The 19418-nt window shown below is 40.4% G+C and overlaps 6 protein-coding genes across 6 annotated transcripts; all 6 read right to left on the bottom strand.

The window, feature by feature from the left end:
• Positions 1 to 749: 749 nt before the first annotated feature.
• MONOS_12547fu15584 (uncharacterized protein) lies at positions 750 to 1279 on the bottom strand (the record flags this gene model as incomplete). The annotated part of the gene is made up of 1 exon (XM_067865176.1): positions 750 to 1279. One exon carries the CDS (start codon positions 1277 to 1279, stop codon positions 989 to 991), a length of 291 nt encoding a protein of 96 aa, XP_067732154.1. The 3' UTR covers positions 750 to 988.
• Positions 1280 to 2307: 1028 nt separating this feature from the next.
• MONOS_15585 (uncharacterized protein) lies at positions 2308 to 3210 on the bottom strand (the record flags this gene model as incomplete). Its single annotated transcript, XM_067868469.1, has 1 exon — positions 2308 to 3210. The coding sequence occupies one exon, from the start codon at positions 3208 to 3210 to the stop codon at positions 2308 to 2310; it is 903 nt and encodes a 300-aa protein (XP_067732155.1).
• A 21-nt stretch (positions 3211 to 3231) lies between these two features.
• MONOS_15586 (uncharacterized protein) lies at positions 3232 to 3934 on the bottom strand (the record flags this gene model as incomplete). The annotated part of the gene is made up of 2 exons (XM_067868470.1): positions 3232 to 3707; positions 3784 to 3934. The coding sequence occupies 2 exons, from the start codon at positions 3932 to 3934 to the stop codon at positions 3232 to 3234; spliced, it is 627 nt and encodes a 208-aa protein (XP_067732156.1).
• A 1866-nt stretch (positions 3935 to 5800) lies between these two features.
• On the bottom strand, positions 5801 to 6447 carry MONOS_15587 (uncharacterized protein; the record flags this gene model as incomplete). Its single annotated transcript, XM_067868471.1, has 1 exon — positions 5801 to 6447. One exon carries the CDS (start codon positions 6445 to 6447, stop codon positions 6124 to 6126), a length of 324 nt encoding a protein of 107 aa, XP_067732157.1. The 3' UTR covers positions 5801 to 6123.
• Positions 6448 to 7392: 945 nt separating this feature from the next.
• Positions 7393 to 8772, bottom strand: MONOS_14804 (putative short chain dehydrogenase; the record flags this gene model as incomplete). The annotated part of the gene is made up of 5 exons (XM_067867637.1): positions 7393 to 7906; positions 7990 to 8082; positions 8163 to 8418; positions 8490 to 8628; positions 8705 to 8772. The coding sequence occupies 5 exons, from the start codon at positions 8770 to 8772 to the stop codon at positions 7701 to 7703; spliced, it is 762 nt and encodes a 253-aa protein (XP_067732158.1). The 3' UTR covers positions 7393 to 7700.
• A 995-nt stretch (positions 8773 to 9767) lies between these two features.
• Positions 9768 to 18080, bottom strand: MONOS_14806 (uncharacterized protein; the record flags this gene model as incomplete). Its single annotated transcript, XM_067867638.1, has 1 exon — positions 9768 to 18080. One exon carries the CDS (start codon positions 18078 to 18080, stop codon positions 9768 to 9770), a length of 8313 nt encoding a protein of 2770 aa, XP_067732159.1.
• Between the last annotated feature and the right edge of the window lie 1338 nt (positions 18081 to 19418).

The raw sequence follows: 19418 nt of genomic DNA on the forward strand, positions 1-19418 counted from the left end.
GAACTTCACCCTCCCCAAAATGACGTGGAAAAAAGGGCGAAATAAAATACAAAACAATAACATTAAACATTGCATAATAAAATAATGCATTGTCCGCTTCACTTCACCACCGACTTCGCCTTTTCGCATTGGTCACGAAGACCAGAGGGCAGGGGACATTGCCCCTCGGGGATGTCTCCTGCAGACTGTGCAAAGATCTGGTGAGGCGAGAGTTCTGTTCGGAGCAGAAAGAAAAACCACTCTCGCTAATGCGAGGCGTGGAAAAGAAAACTGCATGTGATGTGCTCTGCCTCCCGCAATTCTGCTGATCTAGCAGAGTTAGCCCAATCACCACACGCTGCATATTAAATATTTAATTCTTCTCTTAGCAACTTGTTCCACAACAATTTTAGGAGTAGTGTTATTCATAAAGCTATTAATTCTATCCATAATTCTTTATCCATATAATCTGTGCAACCTTGCGACTTCGGGCGGTTGGTTCTTCTACCTTCTCTTGGATGTCTCGCCCCTTTTCTCGTCATATTCCTCCAAATATGTTTCTCCCTTTCGCACCAAACAGCCTTGAGTCTCTCCATCCGCATTTGTATTATCTCGGAGCAAACCTGTCTCACTGCGCTCTATCAATTCGCAATAGAGCGAATCTACGAACGCAAGGAGCAGGTTTGCTCCTCAATAATGAGTCTTGAAAGCCCTTTTATATATTAATTCTTATTTAGTTTTATATTTATTTATTTATAATGATCTTAAACCCTCCTGCCTAGCACGTCATCGTGCGGAGGATGTGTAGAGAGCCTGCGGATGAAGGTGCGGCCCCTGGCTCCACTCCCTTTCTTTCTCGATGTGCTTCTGAGGCCTTTTTAACCGGTAATTCGTTTCTCTTGAATTCTTTAACATTTGTCCTGAATGACTCACTCTACGCTTCCTCCGGTCTGTGCCCTTCTTACTCTGTTGTGCAGTGTGTTTACTTCCAGTCAGCTCGCTTGCACTGCTAGGAATTATGAGGGGTGTTCTCCGACGCTAGAGTGGTCGGGATGAGGAGTTCTGTGACAAAGCTATTTCTCTTTGCCTTCTCTCTTCTCAACTCGGTAAGTCTAGTCTCTTTAACTTCTTTCCTTTTCTCATATCTTCTTCTCCCCCAGCTTCTGATAACTTCACTGTGCATTCTTTCATTAATGATTCCGCTTTCTCGACTCTCATATCCTTCCTTTCTCTTCCCATATCCAACTTTTTTTCTTCTCCAAGAGAGGGTTCCTGGATGTTGATCGTCAACAGGATCCATTTCATATCTTGAACAGGTTAAAAGTTTTAAATTTTTGTGTCTCTCTTGATCCTAGCTCCCCTTTTGTGTACAGATTGCTCGCTTTCCAATCGGAACCTTCTCGTCCTTATATGTGTATTATAACTTATGTCTAATCGAGAACACGGTCAAAAGATTGTGTATTTCATACTCTTTTTGAGTAGCTTCTAATTCTTCTTTTATTCTCTGCATATTTGCAGGCTCACCTTCTTTTATATAAACCACACGTGTTCATCTTTTAAAGTTGTCCCGGAAAAATCCAGTTTTCGTTGGAGCGCTTCTTCTGCATCTATGAGTGGGTTAAATTGTTTGTTAATATCGATTTTTATAGTCTTCCTTAATGTTATTTTTATCTGCACTTCTATAAATACCGTATTCTCTTTTAATATTGAACTCTTCCTTCTCAATCTCTCCAGCTTAGCTGGCTCTAAAGTTGCAAAAATAATAGTGAGGATGAGGGCTCTCCTCTGGAGTGCTTGTGGGTCTATTGAGTTGTATGTGGTTTATTCCCCTTTTGTCATAGTTGTGAAAACCCACACTGATTTATATTGTTTGCCCCGTCTCTGCTTAACTCTCTCGTGAGTTTAAAGAGATGAATTAATATCTTTCTCCTTCGTCTTTATTTCTCTGAAAAGGTTAATAGACTCAATAACTTTTCTCTCAGTTTAATTTTTCTCTCCACTTGAAACATTTTTGTTGGATATAATTTCAAAAAATTGTGCCATTATCTACCTGGCATCTTTGATTGTGAGGGGGTCAGAATCATCAGCACTTAACTTGTCCAAGAATTGTTAAATCTTCGCAGCACTCTCCCTGTATCTCTTTCACTATTTGGGTTACTCAATATTGCTGCTGACATGTCCTTCGCTCCAACGAATTCTCTCCATGCATGAAAGGGTTTCCAACTTATATATAAATATATATATTCTCCAGTCAAACGCTTGTTATTTTTCATGGGAGTTAATTCTAGTCATCATTTCTCATCTCTTATAATGTTAACTCTATGTTTCTCAAGAACAGACTGGCACTATCTTGTTCAACAACAGCTCAATCACTCCTTCGACCTTCTCAGAGAGGATCGTTTCCAAATAGTTCCACAGGGCACCAGCGCAATCGGTTCTGAAATTGTATCTTGTGTACTCGGTGCGACTATCTGCAATATCTCTGAGACTTTTTCCCCCCTCAGTGCATAGTCCGGCTTTTTCGCCATCAGGCTGAATGCATCTGCTTTTGTTATCTGTTCTCCCGGAAGATGTTCCGTCTGTATTGTGATGTCCAGGCTGTTCAGTTTCTTCTCTAATGCCCTCAGTGTTGGAATGAGAGATGGCGCTCCCCTCTTCTTCTGTATTGTCCATCTCGTGGACATGTTGTCTGTCCTCAGACGAATATGGTCTATCTTCTGTTGTTGCAGCCATGCTCCCTTCCTTTCTAAAGTCCTCAACACTGCTCTGGACTCCTTTTCGTTTATCGCTAACGCACTCTCCTGGAGGGTCCAACTCCCGTGGACATATATCTTCTCCTCTTTGTTCTCCCTCGGTATTGCTAATACTGCACCCCATCCCATCTCTGAAGCGTTCGTCGTTAGTACCGCCGGTCTGTTCCTTCTCTTCAGACTCCTTGGTCTGTTTTCTTGTAGTATCTTTCTCCAATGTGTTAATTCTCCCAACATCATTGGGTTGACTATCACCGTTCCATTCCAGCCCACCACGGGCTATCTCCTGCCTCAGCATGTATTGCATTCGCCTCATCTGCAAGCTTGCTGGTGGGTGTTGCAGTCTCACAAAATTCAGCCTCCCGAGGAGTGCTGCTAAGTCTCTTGTTCTGTGATTCCTCCCTTTCTTTGCATGTGCTATCCGGGAATGCACATCCTTCAGCAAGAGCACTCTCTTCCTCTCTTGGAGCGTCACTTCCATCCTTTCCGAGTTCCAAAGCAATCACAGGAACTCCACGCTCCTTGCGGGTTCCAACTTCAGTTTCTCTTCCGACAGAATCCAGCCCAGATTCCTCGGAACTGGGCTATCTCCTGTGAGATCAATCTCAATGCATCCACGTCTGGATACATGAGGAGAATGTCGTCCAGATATATTACAAGCTTCACTTTCCACTTCTCTCTGATATTTGACGCTGCCCGTCTCATTATCTTTGTAAATATTCTGGGCGCATCTTTCGCTCCAAATGGCATCCCCAAGAAAGCGTTGCATTGACTTTGAAAGCTGAAGCACAGATTGGGACTGAATTGTTCGTCCACTTTGATGTGCTGGTATGCACTCGATATATCCTGAGTGGTCATCCAATCGTTCTCCTCCAGGAGTTCCACCACTGTCTCCTGGAAATCCATCTTGAAATGCTTTCCCTGCACCTCCTCGTTTAGCGCCCTGCAATCCAGGATCTTTTTCCACTTTCCGTTTTTCTTTATCACCATGAATGTCGGGTTGAATCACTTCACCTCCGACTCCTGAACGGACTTCACCGCTCCGTCCCCCAACTTCTGCTTATAAAGGTTTGAGCAATTGCTCCTTCGTGAGGATCTTCAATAACTCTATTAGGCTCCCCATTCTGATAGTTTCTTCTTGGGTACTCGACTACAATCCCAGAAGCTTTCTTTATTCCTCTCTTGATTTCCTTCAAGCACATCATCTTATTCTTCGTTCTCATTTCGCGGAAATAAGCGGAGCCTTCCTCCATTTTCGTCACACTGTGCTGTGCGACTTCTTTCTATATCCTCATCTCGGAATTTTCTGCGGTCTCTTGTTCTATCTCATCCTCGCAATTTAACGCGGCTTTTTCTTCTTCGATTTTCTAACAATATCTCACGGTTTTTATATCTGCACCTATCTCTTGATTATGCACTGTTTCTTGTTGCATTATCAATTCGTAATTTCTTTCCATTTCTTTCCCTATTCTTATCTCGCAGTAACCTCAGCTTTCTCTTCATTCAAACTCTTTTGATAGAAAGCGGTTTCTCTCTCCACAATAATCTCGTTTCATCTCACGGTTATCTCTTTTCTCTCTGTCTCGTTATCTTTCGCGGTTTCATATTTGTGATTATCTCCGTTAATTAACATAGTAACTTTTCTTATTATTTATCAATAATATTTCATCGTTTCTGTTTGTCATGCTGTTTCGTAACACAGTTTGTCTATATTTCCTTTGCTAAAGTTGATTTAATAAGCTGAGTTTTCTCTTCATAATAATCTCAATTTAATTGCGTTTCTATTTTTTTCTCTCTTCTCTCTCTCCTCTCTTGGTCTCGCGGCAAAACACGGTTTTCTATTCTATATCTTTTCATATGGGGGAAAATATGGACTTTCAAGCTTTTTTTGCACAAAGCACAAACATTTTGTTTCACTCATAACTTTATCAATCATTCTCAGATTTCGAAATAAATTGGTTTATCATTACTGTAAACAAACATCATTGATGTGATCACATAATGTTTTGTGACCTCACATGTATTTCAATAAATAAACCCATTTTTTTTCAGATTTTTTGATCACAAAAAGTTCATCAAATATACATAATTTTTCAATGAAAATGCCTGAAGTCAAATATTTTGTCCCATATGGGTGATTATTTTTGAAATCATTTTATTTCATACAAAAATTTCGGTGCAAAAATATTTCTTGAATATCAATAAACAAAAATTGAAAAGAGAAAAGGCTTGTTGAATGCATTTAAATCTTTGATTCGGAAAAACCATTAGTTTTTTAAAACAATTTTCATGCTTTTCCTCTTTTGAATCAAAATTTTCTTTCAAAAAACTAACAATTTTATAAAAATCAACATTCCGAAAAAAGATATGATTTCAAAAATAATCACCCATATCTTCTTTAATTTTCGAAATATCTTGCGATTTCTAAATTTTCCTATATCTCACTGCATGTATGGCTCATTTTCCTAATAAATGAACAAAATATTTTGTAGTTTCATTTTCTTAGAAAATATTTTGAAAAACATATCTTCATTTTGCATAAATATCTCACAAATATCATAATTTCTGTTTTCTGTTTTGTAGCTTCTATTCTTGTATTGTCTTTTCACTATGCGCGGCCCTCTATTCGTCTTTATTGGCTGTGCACTTCCTTCCATTCCAGATGATGTATTTCAAGGTCAGAACTTACCAAGTTCTTCAATAATATTTTCCTTTCTTCCCAGTTTCAGAAATCGATCCAAATCTTTTCCATCTCCGTCTCTGTATTTTTTGTAACAGGCTGTTGCTCTTAATTATTGCGGACAATAAAGATCTTCTTTGAATTTGAGTATTGGCGAAGTTAGATCTTAAACCACCCATAAATCGTGAACAATACAGTCCAAACCGGATATAATCACGTCGAATATAATCACATTCGAATATAGTCACATTTTTCCATGCACTGACATTTTTGGCCTATTTTTCATTCATTTTCCATCGCATACAATCACAGGGCAGAAAATATATAATCACAATTTTTTTCATTAAGGGTGCTTTTTTCAATGAAAAATCGATTTTTTGATCAAAAATTTCAAAATTTCGCTTTTTCAAAAATGTGCTCAAATAAGTCAAAATGATGTGTATTCATGATCAAAATAGATTAAGCAAATGAAAAAAGTGTATTTGTTATGAATTTCCAAAAATAAAAAATTCGACCCAAAATTAATTATTTCAAAAATTAATTTTTGATTTTTTCTGTGTAAAGCATCATCGTGTATAATCACAATCGGATATAGTCACAAAAAGTTGTGCAAAAACCGATGTGATAATATCCGGTTTAGACTGTACTCATTATTGAGGAGCAAACCTGCTCCTTGCGTTTGTTGATTCGCTCTATTGCAAATCTCAAATCCTTTCAGGACCACACCATTCTCTGCTTCCTCTTCTCCTCCCCTTTTTCTCTTTCGTTTCCTTTTTTGTCGTCATCCAAGTCATTTTCCTCACTCCCACTTTCCTCGGCAAAAATACCCTCAAATGTTTCTTCTTTGCTCATTCCCCTCCCTTCATCTGCCATCCTTTCTCTTCTGTCTTTTCTCCTTCTCCCCCGCGTCTCCTTCTTCCTTTTCTTCACAATCATTCGCATCCCACCTGCCAATTCTCCTTTTTCCAGCGAATCCACTTCACCTCCCTCTTTCTCTCCTTCTCTCTTTTGATGCCTCTTTTGCGGAATACAATTCATCTTCAATCACATTTTCTCATGACTCTTTTGCCCCGAAGCCCGTTGATATAATATTCTCTTCGCACGGAACAACAGTCATCCATAGTTCGTTGTATTTTTGTTTCCAGATCTTGAGGCTTCCGAAGAATTTGAAAGTTCAATTTGTTGCCTTCAAGCGAACATGAAATCCAAAAAAACAGAGACAAAAATCAAAAGGTCGAATGATTGAGGCAACTCCAATCATTCAGAAATCGAGTTGTTCAGATGGAAATATTGGCTTATCCACTCGTTTGTTCGCGTCTTCGCCTTCTTCTTGCTTCATTAGAACACTTCGCAGACTCGACTCATTGTGTTATTTCTGTTTTCCTTTCTGCGAATCTCCACTCTTTGGCGCATTCATTCTGGCTTCGGGAAGGAATAATCAGCCTCAGCCAATCTTTTCTTCCTTTTTCATTCTCTTTGTCCTCTGCCGTCTTCTCCAATTTTCTGCTGAATAAAAAGCTCGCTCAAAGCCATGCTCTTCATCGCATTCAGCGTTTCCCGATGCTCAACAATATTGGCTGTTGTCCCTTTTCTCCAATCGACACTTCTCATTTTCCGTCTTTCAATCCTTTTTGCTGGATACATCGCTAAAACCGATTGCTCTGAATGCCATCTGTGCTTCTCCAGCGAAAGTCAATTTGTTTCTCGTGCATCGCATTTGGCTTTGCATCAGCCAGCGTCAAAACAGCAAAATCCGATTCGTGAAAAGACTTGCAAATCAAACACCATTATTCTTCTTGTGAACATGAAAGCAAATGATGTGGGTCTTCACAAAATGAAAGAAGAGGACCAGAATTATTGTTGATGCTATCTGGGTTTCATCCAGAAACAAAAGTGTTTTTTGAGTTAACTTTTTTCTCTTCATGATCTCCAGTCGTTGCCAAAGGCGTTAAAAAACATTCAAAGAAATAATGTTAAACAGCATTTTCAAAGGATATCGAATATTCTCAATGGCTTTCAAACGAACTTTGAAGATCATTTGCCGTGTGAAAAATTGTTGCATCCACTAAGAAAAAGATGCTTCGATAAACAGATGACCAAGCATGCGCACACATGCGCAAACAAAAAATAAAATAAAATAAAGAAAAAAAGAAAAAAGAAAAAAGAAAAAATGTTTGTAAAAGAATATTGAAAAAAAGAAAAGAAAAAGAAAAAGAAAATTTCTTTTGAGAAATAAGCATTCACACAAAACACAAAAATTAGCTTTCACAACATTTTCGAAGATTATTAAATCATTTGCCATTTTCTTCAAATAATTTCTTAATATCAGGAATGAATGGATAAATATTTTGTGCAATCGCAATGTATAGGTTTCTGTCAACCAATTTGTTCATCAATTCAACAAGCACAGCGAAAACTCCGCAGTCAACTTTCACAAACATTCCAACACTTTTCAACACTCTGCTTGCAACTGCATCAGGCGATTGCTGAAATAAATCTGAGAATATCGAGAAATTGTTATTATTATTATTTATTTATTTATTTTTTTGAAAAAAAAGAAACACAATCGCAAATGCACACTAATCAAATCCATAACAAAAAAACGCGGGATTCTGTCATGAAACTTCGTTTTCACAGAGCCTGGACGGATTGAAACAACATCTATCTTCAAGCCTGAAACATTAAAAATTTTGAAAAACAGAGCATGAAAAGACGAGAAGAATGGACTGTGGAAGTTGAAATCGGATGCACACATGAAGCTTCCAAAGACAAGCATTCGCCAAAATGATCCAAATATGCTTTTGTTGCTGAGTACACCGCGTTATATGGGCTCACAAAACATCCTGTCACTGACGATGTGAATATCACACATCCTCTGCGCCATTTCCTTCCATCAAAATGAGGCCTTCGCTTCGCCAAAATGGGGAAAAGCGCATTTATAAGGTGCTGATGCCCAACAATGTTCGAGTGAAACATGTGCAAAGTTGATGCACTCGGATTGGATGCACTCTAAAAGATATCCATCATTTTTTTTTTCAAAAGACAGAAAATATAATTTCGGATGTTTCCTTGTGCCAAACCTCAAATAATCCATATCCAGCATTCACAACAATTGCGCTGATATCGAGCCCGCCAATTTGATTCAGCACTGTCTTTGCCAAAATGTTTGGATCCTTTGAGAGATCTGCGCAGATTAAACAAACTTGGATGGTTGGGAACCTTCCGAAAAAAAAAAGAAGAAGAAGAAGAAAAATCTTCAAAATAAATCACAAAATAAAATCTCAATTTGACACACAAATTGTTGAGAATTGCTTTGGCATTTTTCAGATTCTGCTCCGTTTCTGATAAAATGATAAGATTCATTCCCTTCGGAACAATGATTCATAAGCACCCAATTTCAACTCTTTCACTTCAATGGCGCATTCAAAAAGAAGCAACAAAATACTTGTCGGCCCAGCTTTTTCGCAAGCGAAAGTCCGATTCCCGACGAACCTCCTGTGATAAATGCCCACGAACGCCCATATCGTTTGACAAAATTTGTTTCCCTCGCAAATAAAATGGCTAGCTGGGGAAGAAGATACGCAGCAATAGAAACAAAAAATACAAAGCCACAACAAGAAAATAAAATATGAAATATTTGAAGCATTTAATTATTGGATGAACTGATCAAATCAAGAATTTTGTTGGATTAAAAGCTTTCTATTCAAATATATCATCGGCAAAATAATCCACAATTGAAAAATCAAAAAGATTTTTTATTAAAAAAAAAGAAAAGGAAAAATCACTTTTGGGAAAGAATTATTGAAAATCCGTTTCAAATCCAATGAGTTCAACATTTTTTTTTAATTTCCCGTTGAATTTCACATGAGAGCGAATGAGTTTTTGTGAATTGAAAATGAATCATTTATTCGATTGCAAATTCTGTTGTTTCTTTTGAAAAAAGAAATATCAGGAAGAATTTCTCTTGAAAATAAAAATACTTCTGATGAATTGAAAAATATCGCAGTTATTGCGAAATGAATATTTTCATTTCAAGATAACCGACACGTTTCCCAACTCAACAAGCTGGTGGTGTGTTTGTGCTAATTGTTTCACAGGAAGAGTGAACAAGAATAATTATTGTGAGGTACATACAGATATATAACACTCGTTAACATCAACAAAAGAAGACATTTCGTGATAGAAAAACGAAAAGGATGAAACAAAAAATTGAAAAATATGCCAAACGAATAAAAAAAAGAAAAAAGAAAAGAAAAGAAAAAATAAAAATTGTTGAATACACACACACGCAAAAGATAAAATGCAAAATGCACTTTAATAAAAAAATAGATATATAATATTTTTTCCCCCATTCCAGCTCATTTCCCATTAACAAGCAGTGTCTTCGAATTGCTCCTCCCAGACTCATCGCTTTCTTTGCTCTCTTCGTTTTCTCTCTGGCAACCCGAAAAACATTCATAATCAACCGCATCTGAAATCGTAACAATCACTGCCCCCGGCGGAAATCGCTGGATGAACTCCCGCTTCAACTCCATCAGCTTCGGCCGATCTTTTGCTTCTTGGCTCAAACACGACTTCACACACTCAAACAACGACGAATCCCTTTCTGCCCCATGCACAGGCCTCTCCCCATTCGCAATCTTCTGCCCAGCCAGCTCGGCCGCATACTCCCCAAACGGTATCTCCAGCGTCAGGCACTCCCACAGCATCATCCCAATCGAAAACGCCACCGACTTCTTCGTTGCTCTCATCTTCTTGTTCATTTGCAGTTCAGGCGCCTTCCACCGCAAACACTCTTTTATGTCATCGTCGTCCTCTTCAAACGCAGACGACGGAGGAGGCGACCCTCTTCCATTTCTACTCGCTCTTGAGCAATCAGACGTTGATGTGGCAATCGAACACGACGAAATGGACGACGACGAGTCTGAATCATCTGAGGAGCAGTCAAAGTGGAGGACAATGCAGATCACCATGTGCTCTGAGAACAGCACAACAAGCGAACTAAGACTGCTCAATGACTGCAGCTCATTCTCTGTTTCGTCAAACGAGTGAATTGCTCCATTCGCCACCCAGAATAGGATCTGCGCAGCTGTCTGCTCCCTCTCCTCCAAAGTGCCGATCGCCATCTCTTTCTTCTCGTTCCTCCCATGAAGCAGCATGAACAGCGAATCCCTCAGATCCACAATCAGTTTCTCGTGAGGCGATGAGCATGCCATTGCATCTACCAGATTCGACATCGATGAGGTGGTTGGACAAAGACTTTCTGTTCTGACAAATGTTGTATTTGAATCAGTTGAGCAAGTTGAAGAAATTGATGGCGATGGTGTTCTTTTTCTTGTCTCTTCTTCTTTTTCGTCCACCTTCTCTAGCATCCATTCAGGAATCTTGTCTGAGTCTTTTCCCAAGATATATTCTGTTGATCCGCTTTCAGACAGCAAATACTCTTCTGACTCTGAATGCACCATCTCCTTCCCATTCATTCTCTTCTTTATTCTCTCTTCATTTTTCTTTTCTGCTTCTCTCTCAGCTCTTCGCCACTGCTCTTCTGGTGACATCTCCATCGTCACCATCTCAATCAGCTTCGGATCTTTTCTGATGTTGTCTTCCACAATTATCTCCAATTCTTCCGTTCTTCTCTTTTGCTTCTTCCATCGAACAATATAGGCAACTGCAACAATAAGTACGATCAAAAACAAAACAATAAATATAACAGCAATAATTAAAGCCCATGATTTTCCTTCTTTTCCTCCCTCAACAAGATTTCCTTCTCCATCTGGCTCAGAATTGCTTCTGTTCTTCAGAACAAATGAATCAGTGGCTGATGGAAAATCAGCTTTCCCAAACAAAATGCACACCCTCACTTCTGCTTCACTTGGCACACCTTCAATTGTCTTGGCAGGAACAAACCCATGCACCTCTTCCTCTGATATGAAACCGCTTGCATCAAACAAATATTTCTCAGCCATCTCCTCATCCCCAATCGCTGCAACTGTCTTGAACGAGAGGTTGCAAGGGAGGAGAACCGATCCTCTGTACACAACGTCCACCTTCTCCCCTGACTTTTCAGATGTCACACTCTCCACTTTCGGGATGAAAAACGCAGATGCCCTTTCTTTCGCTATTCCTTCCAGCATACATCCTTCGTCCAATATCCACAGCGAGGTGTTGTCTTTCAATCCGTCTCCTCCCTTCAAACTCGTCACTTTCAATTTTGCTGAGTCTCCACACAGAATGTTTCTTCGTGCTGATCCATAATTCGCTATTGATGGATTGTTGTTCATGAATTCTCCTTTCTCAATTTCCACACTTCCTCCTGACAAGGAAAGCCCTCCATTTTCTGAATTTGCCAAAGTCGAGTCCTTCATCAATCCGGAGCAATTCTGAAGATCAACCATCGACCCATTCCATCGGCACAGATTATCGAGTGAATCTTCGTTGACTCCAAACTGTTGCGCGCCTGTTGCTCCGTCAAACGAACATGAAGATAAGTTAACATCCGTTAAATCCGTCAAAGTCGCAATTCTCCCTTTGTCTGAGGATGAGATGCATTTGTGGCTGGTGCAGTTCTCCAACTCCACCAATAAAGACGAAGACGAAGATGAAGCAGCCAAGCAGCACGGGCCAAATGATTCTCTCGTTATGTTTTGATATGATGACTGCTTCAGCCGGAATGTCGACGCATTTGATGCCACACTCACAGCACATCCTTCCTTAAGCATCGCTCTGGAAATGGCCAAGAAATTCATCTCGACATTTGCATCTGTGCATTCAACAGAAAGCAAAGAACCAGACAGCACAGATATGGCATCGAAGTCCGAATGATAGCACTGGATGTTTGAATGATCTCCTGAACCGTCTGAGGAAAACGCAATCAAGCTTGCTTTGCTCTCTGCATTTCGGATTTGAACCTTCTGCAGCTGGGAGTCTTTGCAGTTGTGAAGGAGAAGGGCGGATTGTTCAAGTGCGCAACTGGAAATAAGCACCTGCTGCATCGAGAGGTTTGTCAGATTGCGGAAGTCCAACAACACACCAGAATTCACATCAGAAATGTTCAAGTTCGTAAATGAGCAATATTGTCCGCCTCTTGCTGCCACGCACGAAGAACCGAGACGGAGAAAGGCAAAAGTGCATCCGTTGATCGATAGCCTGCCATTCTCCACGAGAACGATGGAGCAGTTCAGTCTCATTTCGGAGTTTCTGCTCCAATCTTCTTGAGCAAATGCTGTATCTGCAATAGACAAGCTGCCATCAGCCAGCAATAACAAGCTGGAATGAGGAGAAGAAAAAGCGCTCCCAAACAAAAACGTGAGAAATTCCATTTTCACTCTCGACGAGCACGAAACGAGGCTTTTCGTCTTGCTTCCGATGCTGCTGTTCAGCACAACATTCCCCCTGGCGCCTTCCGCATCCAGCGACTTGATCGAGACATCGCAAGCGCTTGCTTCTCCTGTCACCTCAGCGCTTTTGTCAATCAGCAAATTGCTGTAAACTGAAGGAATGACGTGTGCCAGCGCAACATTCAGCGAAATGCACGGTTCGCTCATTGCACCACACTGGCGCGTGTCAGAGGCATTGTCCGCTGAAGAAGATGCAAATATCGTCTCGCTCTGATACACAACCACAAGCAGCAACAGATCTTGCTCGTCTCCATAGTCGGGTGCTGTGCATCCCCACATCGCAAGATCCCGGACAAACGGTGCTCTGAAATCGAGCTCAAACAGCTCGGCGCCTATTTGAGTTTTCACATTCGCGCATTTCACATACACGTCTCTTCCCACAAATGCTTTGTTCTCCATGAACGTGGTGTTTTTCAGCAGGAAAGGAAGCAGGCCATCTCTTGTGATCGAAGAGCAGTCCAGGAATATCGCGCCTCCTCTTCCAGTCGCCGAACAGAAACAGCCTGAGACTGTGGAAAAACGGATCTCAAAAAACCCTCCTTCGCTCAATTTCATCATCATTCCTCCGCCGCTCTCGCTCTGGCTGCTTCCACAATTCTTGATCGACGTGTTTTGCACAGACACGCTGGAAGGCTTGCTGCCGGTGCAGCTGATGACGGATGGCTCAGAAGGAGCACTTTGGAGAAGCGAATGGAGCGTGCAGCATTTCAGCTGAACTGTCGGACCTTTGTCTTCATTCAATTCCAGTGGCTCGTCTTGCAATTTGCCCTGCCCCAGCACAGACACAATGCTTTTGCCCATCAGCTCTATGTTGCTCATCGAAACATTCGTCAAGTCAATGCTGCTGCCATGCGATGCCATCAGAATGTGACTTTCGGCTTGGATGGATTGGAACGAGCAGAATGATAATTCGCATGTTCCAGACAGGCAGGCTATGATGCAATAATGAATGGAGGTGGAGGAGACCCTGGTGAAGGAGCAGCCTTGAGCAGCAAAGGAGCTGCCAGCCGTGCTTATCAGCTTCGTCTGCCTCCACCCAGAGCCATCCCCGCAGCAGACCTCAATGTTCATCAAGGAGCTTTTTTCATTGTTTGCAAGCACACAATCGCCTGCTTCTGGCTTTTCTGCCTGAGGTGAAATGGCTGCTCCAAAAGTCAGAGTTGTGCATGACCCTGTATCAGCAGAGGTCAAAATTACGTTTGAAATGTCCATCTCGCTGTTCACCTGAGCTTCATCGATGATCACGAAAGTGTTCATGCTTGGTTGCGCTGGATCTTCCAAAGCACGAAAATGCTTCTGCCCATACTCCATTGTTGCGCATGGCTCTTCTCCACTCCCACACCGCAGAACATCCCACCCGCTGTTCTTGCTGAGATGGATTTCCTGAGAAGCAAATCCAATCAGAAATCGGCACAGATCGAAGTTTGTTTTTGTGGTGTCGTTCCCCACGAGCAGATTTGTATCGCTTGCTGTCTCACTCACTTCAAACGCCAATGTCTGCTTTGTGATGGAAACGTTCAGGTCTGACGAGAGAAAGAACATGTTTTTCCCGTGCTTTGCAGAGCACTGATCGAAGGTTATCTGCTGGAAGGAGAACGCATTGGAAGCCGAGCAGTCGAAATAGATGCCTCCTCCCTTTCCACCTGTTTCACTTTCAGCACAGCATTTTGTAAATGTGGCGTTCTCCATCACAAACTGACCTTGCGTCTCAACAACAATTTTCATCGCACCTCCTTCCATGCTCTGGGTGCCTTTGGCATTCGTGACATTCCAGTGCAAACACTCAACATGGCTCGAAATAGAGGATGAAATCAACACAGCGCTGTCTGCATTGCCATTAGCTATCCCCGAAAAAGTGCATTGTGTAAGACAGACAGTCTTGTCGCTCGTTGTTCCCTCGTTCAATAGTTTGGATGTTGACGATGGAATCACACCGATGAGAGGCTGATCGCTGATGTCTGTGTTCTTCACATTCAATGAAATAATCGTTGTTGGGGTGCTGGCTGCGTTTTCGCTCACTGCGATAGGCGTATGCTGAAGATTCGCTGAATCAATCTGACAGTTGTCCATATTGAGGATTCCTCCGCTCATCTGAAACAGCCTGTAACCTATCTGGCTGACCTCGCCCTGCTGCATCTCGAATGCGCACTTTGTCAGCGACAGGTTGCTCTCAGAAGTCAAGGATATTAACGTTTCGATCTCAGCATCAAACGAAGAAGGAAGCAAAAAGCGGATTAGCTCGATGGATGCATTCCCCGTGGCTGCCATCGCTTTTCCAGTCAGAGCATTCAGTGATTTTGTGCAGGTTATTCCAGCTTTTGAAGCGTTTGACGACCTCAAGATTAAATCTGGCTGTTTCAGTTCGCTCTCAATTATCACTGATTCAACGACAGCTATTGCCTTTGCATTTTCCTCTTCCAGTCTCTCCATGCAATAATCAATCGACTGGCACGGATAATCAGAAAACCCACACACTACAGTATCAGCTCCATCCTCGCTTCCAACATGGATTGTGCTTCCAACTTCCTCCAGAAACAGAACCAACGGAATCGAATGCTCACGATCATTTCCATTGAACCCACGCAAATCATCAAAGGAGCTGTGTCCCAATGAACAAGCAAAAGGAAGCGTTTCTTTTGTGATCGATTCCTTCAGGTTCGGGGATTGAACAAACAAGTCGTTTCCATGCTTCGCTTTGTTTGGCTTTTCTGACGAAAAAGAAGGAGCTGTGATGGCAAATCCTGCATCGGAGTGCTCAAGATCCAGAAAGATCCCTCCCCCGAATCCCTCCTGCGAACCGAAAGGCGCCTCGCACTCTTCGAACGAACATCCAGAAATTGTTGCTGAACATGTGCTTGGCAGCGAGAGGAACAGCGCCCCACCTCCATTTCCATCCCCAGAAACAACGCAATGCTCAAAGATGCATCCGCTTATTGAAGCTTCGCAACCATTCTCTGACCCTTCGCTCCAAACAGCATTCAGGCATCCTCCGTTCTGCTCGCTCTCAACATCCCAAAAAGAAGCATTCGAAAGAGAGACAGATTTGCAATCCGACAAAACAATTGCACAGCCTTGCGAAAATCCAAACCCAGAGACATTCACAAATTTCATCGTCAACGAACCTTCTTCAACTTGAATCACTGATTTTATTGATGGCGGAGTCGATTGGGAGCTTTTCGCAAAACTGCACATCTCCAGCTCAAGCAACCCAGAGGAGCCAATTGCAATTGCAAATCGGTTGAACACGCAAACAAAGGAGATCCTCTTTGCATTCAGCGAACCATTCCCAATGGAGATCAAGCAGTCGTTTGACGAGGCTTCGCGACACTTTATTACCGATGAGTTGTTCTCTGCTCCGCTGAGAACGATATTCCTCCAGTCAATGTCAATCATATTTTCTTCGAATTCTTCACTGGCCATAAAAACATTCTGCCCCAAATATGAATTCCATCTTGTCACTCCATACTCCACCGTTTGGCATTCTGAACCTGTTCCTCCACAAGTGTTCACATTGTTTCCTGAATTGCTGATGTGTATTTCTGGCTGAGGAGCTGGAAGATATGAGTCATACACAACACCTTTGTCTCCGCATGCCTGTGCATATTCAACACATTGCACAACTTTTCTTTGGGCCGTTGAAAGAGTCAAACATTGCAATATCTGACATGTGTTATCAGCCAAGCTAAATCCAGGTCCAATAAAAATATCTGCTGCCTGCATAGATCTCTGCACCGTATTGTTTTCAAACAAGCAAAATTGGATTTTGAGATTCTTTTTATAATAATTAAACGACATATCAATTCCACTTGCACCTTGTGGAGCATCTCCTTTTAATAAATAACAATTTGATATCACAAAATCAGTTCTTGGTTCTTGAAGAAAGACTGTTCCAGCATAACATTTGACTGTTCTGCTGTTTTTGAATACAGAGTTTAAAAGTGATCCCCACACTCCTTCATCCCAAGCAACACTTCCTCCATAAATTGCTGAACAATTTTCAAAAGAACAGCCAATTACAATAGATAAATTATTTGTTATTTGAGCAAATGCTCCACCAATTGTCCATTCTCTCGCTCCTCTACAATTATTAAAAATTGAATTTTCAATGTTGCAATCACTTCCATCGCTAAAAATTGCACCTCCATGGCCATACATATCTGAAAACGTATTATAGCATCCGAAAAAAATACATTTCCCAACAGTGAGCTTTGCACTGCCACTAACAAAAATTGCACCACCATTAGCAGCGCTGCATTCGGTAAAGTTGCAATCTTCAAATTTTATTTCTCCTTCTGAAAATGACTGCGCTCTATCCGTGAAGTTCTGATGAGAAATGGTGTTTTTCGAACGAATGAAAGAAGTGTTCGAGGAGCCAAAGCCACATCCACGAGAGCCAGAGATGAGAACTCCATAAAACGGGCAAACGCAATCAGTGACAGCGCAGCCTTCAATTTTGCTCTCTTGCAAAGAATGCTTTTCCTTCAGGTGTTTGGTGCTGCTCTGAACAGATATATTGTGGAAGCTGCAAAAAGAAGCCGAAGCAAATGACAAATCCACATCTCCAATGAACGGATTCGCAAGCGAGGCACAAAACGAAGAAAATGTGCAGCTCAAAACATGGGCATTTCCTGTCAAAGGAAGCGAGCAGGGGCTTGCTGAGACAAGAGATGGCCACGCTTGCTGTGGAAAATGCCTTTGAAAAGATATATTCGCCATTCGTATTGTTCCCCCTGCACACTCAAAAGCAGAATGTTCAGTTTCTGTCTCCACACTTATAATGCAATCTCTAACAAACAATCTGGACAATTCGTTTCTCACAGAAATGGCAGAAGCGATTTTCTGGATGATATTTATTTGCTCAACGGCCAACGACGAGTTCAGAACAGTCATTCTGCTGCAAATAGTGCTCTGCTCATTCATATTATTGTTGAGTGTGCCAGCAAGAAAGTTATGATCAAATGCCCTCTCTGAATCCTCCTGCAATCGTTTTATGCTCTTTTCTGTATTTTGCGACCACCCAGATGAATCAAACTCCTGCAGCTCATTACACTTCGCCACATTGATTGCATCCACTCTGTGCGGAAAGGGCGCATTTTTGCTTGCCTCATGAGTTTCTCCTAACCTCCCAATGCTATAATCTTGAAAATCAGCTTTTTTGAATGCATCTGCTTTGTAGCCCGTTTCTTCGTTGCAGTAAATTGTGTGCACAATTATGGAAACACTAAAACTTGCGAAAAGCAAGGATCCTGCTCTTCCTTTCCAACGCAACAACATGCTTGTTTTCTTGATATTTTTATTTTATAACATCGATCAATATTATCAGCTATGGGTTATCAAATTCAAATTTTCAAAAAATATATGTATTTAATATCTCATGAACAACATTAACTTATTCACTTTTGCTGCTTTGGTCTCACTGGAAAAGGATGAGTTTGAAAATTCTGTTCATTTTATTTTATCGTTTTTCAAATCATTCATTCAATGAAACAAATTGATAGAAACAGAAACTTATTGTGAAATTTCTCACGAAGGAAGATAAGATCGAGAAATATGAAGTGGAAGAAAAGCATTGTGAAGTTTCATCATTCACAACTAAAAAAGGAAATGTGTTTGATTTTGCTCTCTTCAACCGGAAAAAACCGAATGACCGAGAAACTTTTAATAATCGAAAAATGGTTCTATTTGTCAATTTCAAAAAAACAATAGAAATTAAACCATAATCATAAAAATTATTATTATTATTCTTTTATGAAACAACAGTTCTTGATAGAAATAAGAATTTGTGCACTTTTCTCCTTTCATTTGTTCACCACATCGTTCCTTGCAACATCAGATAATTTTTCTGTTCAAAGCTGTCTTAATTTTTTTTTTTTTTGAAAAATTCCTTTTGTTTTATTTGCATATAAAATTTTAATTTCATATTTCAATCAAATTTCTGTTCTCTCTCATTAAACTTCACAAAAATGGAAATAATACCATTAACAAGATTTTGTTTCAATTTTTCCAAAATTTCGTGGATGAGAACCGTAATTTGATCGAAATATGGAAATTTATTTTTTTTTGAAAATAAATCAAAAGGAAGTTTTCAAATAAAAAAACACCCATTTTACGGGTTATTCTTTTTGAAAAGTCTCAAATGTTTAATTGACAAATAAATCAAAATGTTCATATTTTGCTAATATTTCAGTTTCCACTGATGAATCTATTTAAGAATGAATGAAACAGCATTATCCAGAAATGAATTCCAAATTTGTGAAGTTTGGTGTATGTCAACGAAAGTTTGAGCAAATTTTGAATATTTTTGATTAATTAGAAAATTAAACAAAAAGAAGTTTACAAAAAAGATTAACCATTTGTTGTTGATAAACTTGCTTTTTGGATGATTAATAAGAGAAAGATTGTGAGAATCGATGTATTTGTATCAATATATGTTTTTAACAAATAAAAACAAACAGAAGGACCTGAAGGAATAGAAGAAACGGACGGAAATTAAAAAATGAATTCCAAATTCGAAAGGTTTCCTTTGTCCAATAACAGCGAAAAAAAGTGAAACAGATAATATTGACACATGCGATAGTTAATATACTTCTGAGTGTTCAGAAAACTCAATAA

Source organism: Monocercomonoides exilis, assembly GCF_001643675.1.
Source record: "Monocercomonoides exilis strain PA203 chromosome Unknown scaffold10-1930038, whole genome shotgun sequence".
Classification (NCBI taxonomy): Eukaryota; Preaxostyla; order Oxymonadida; family Polymastigidae; genus Monocercomonoides; species Monocercomonoides exilis.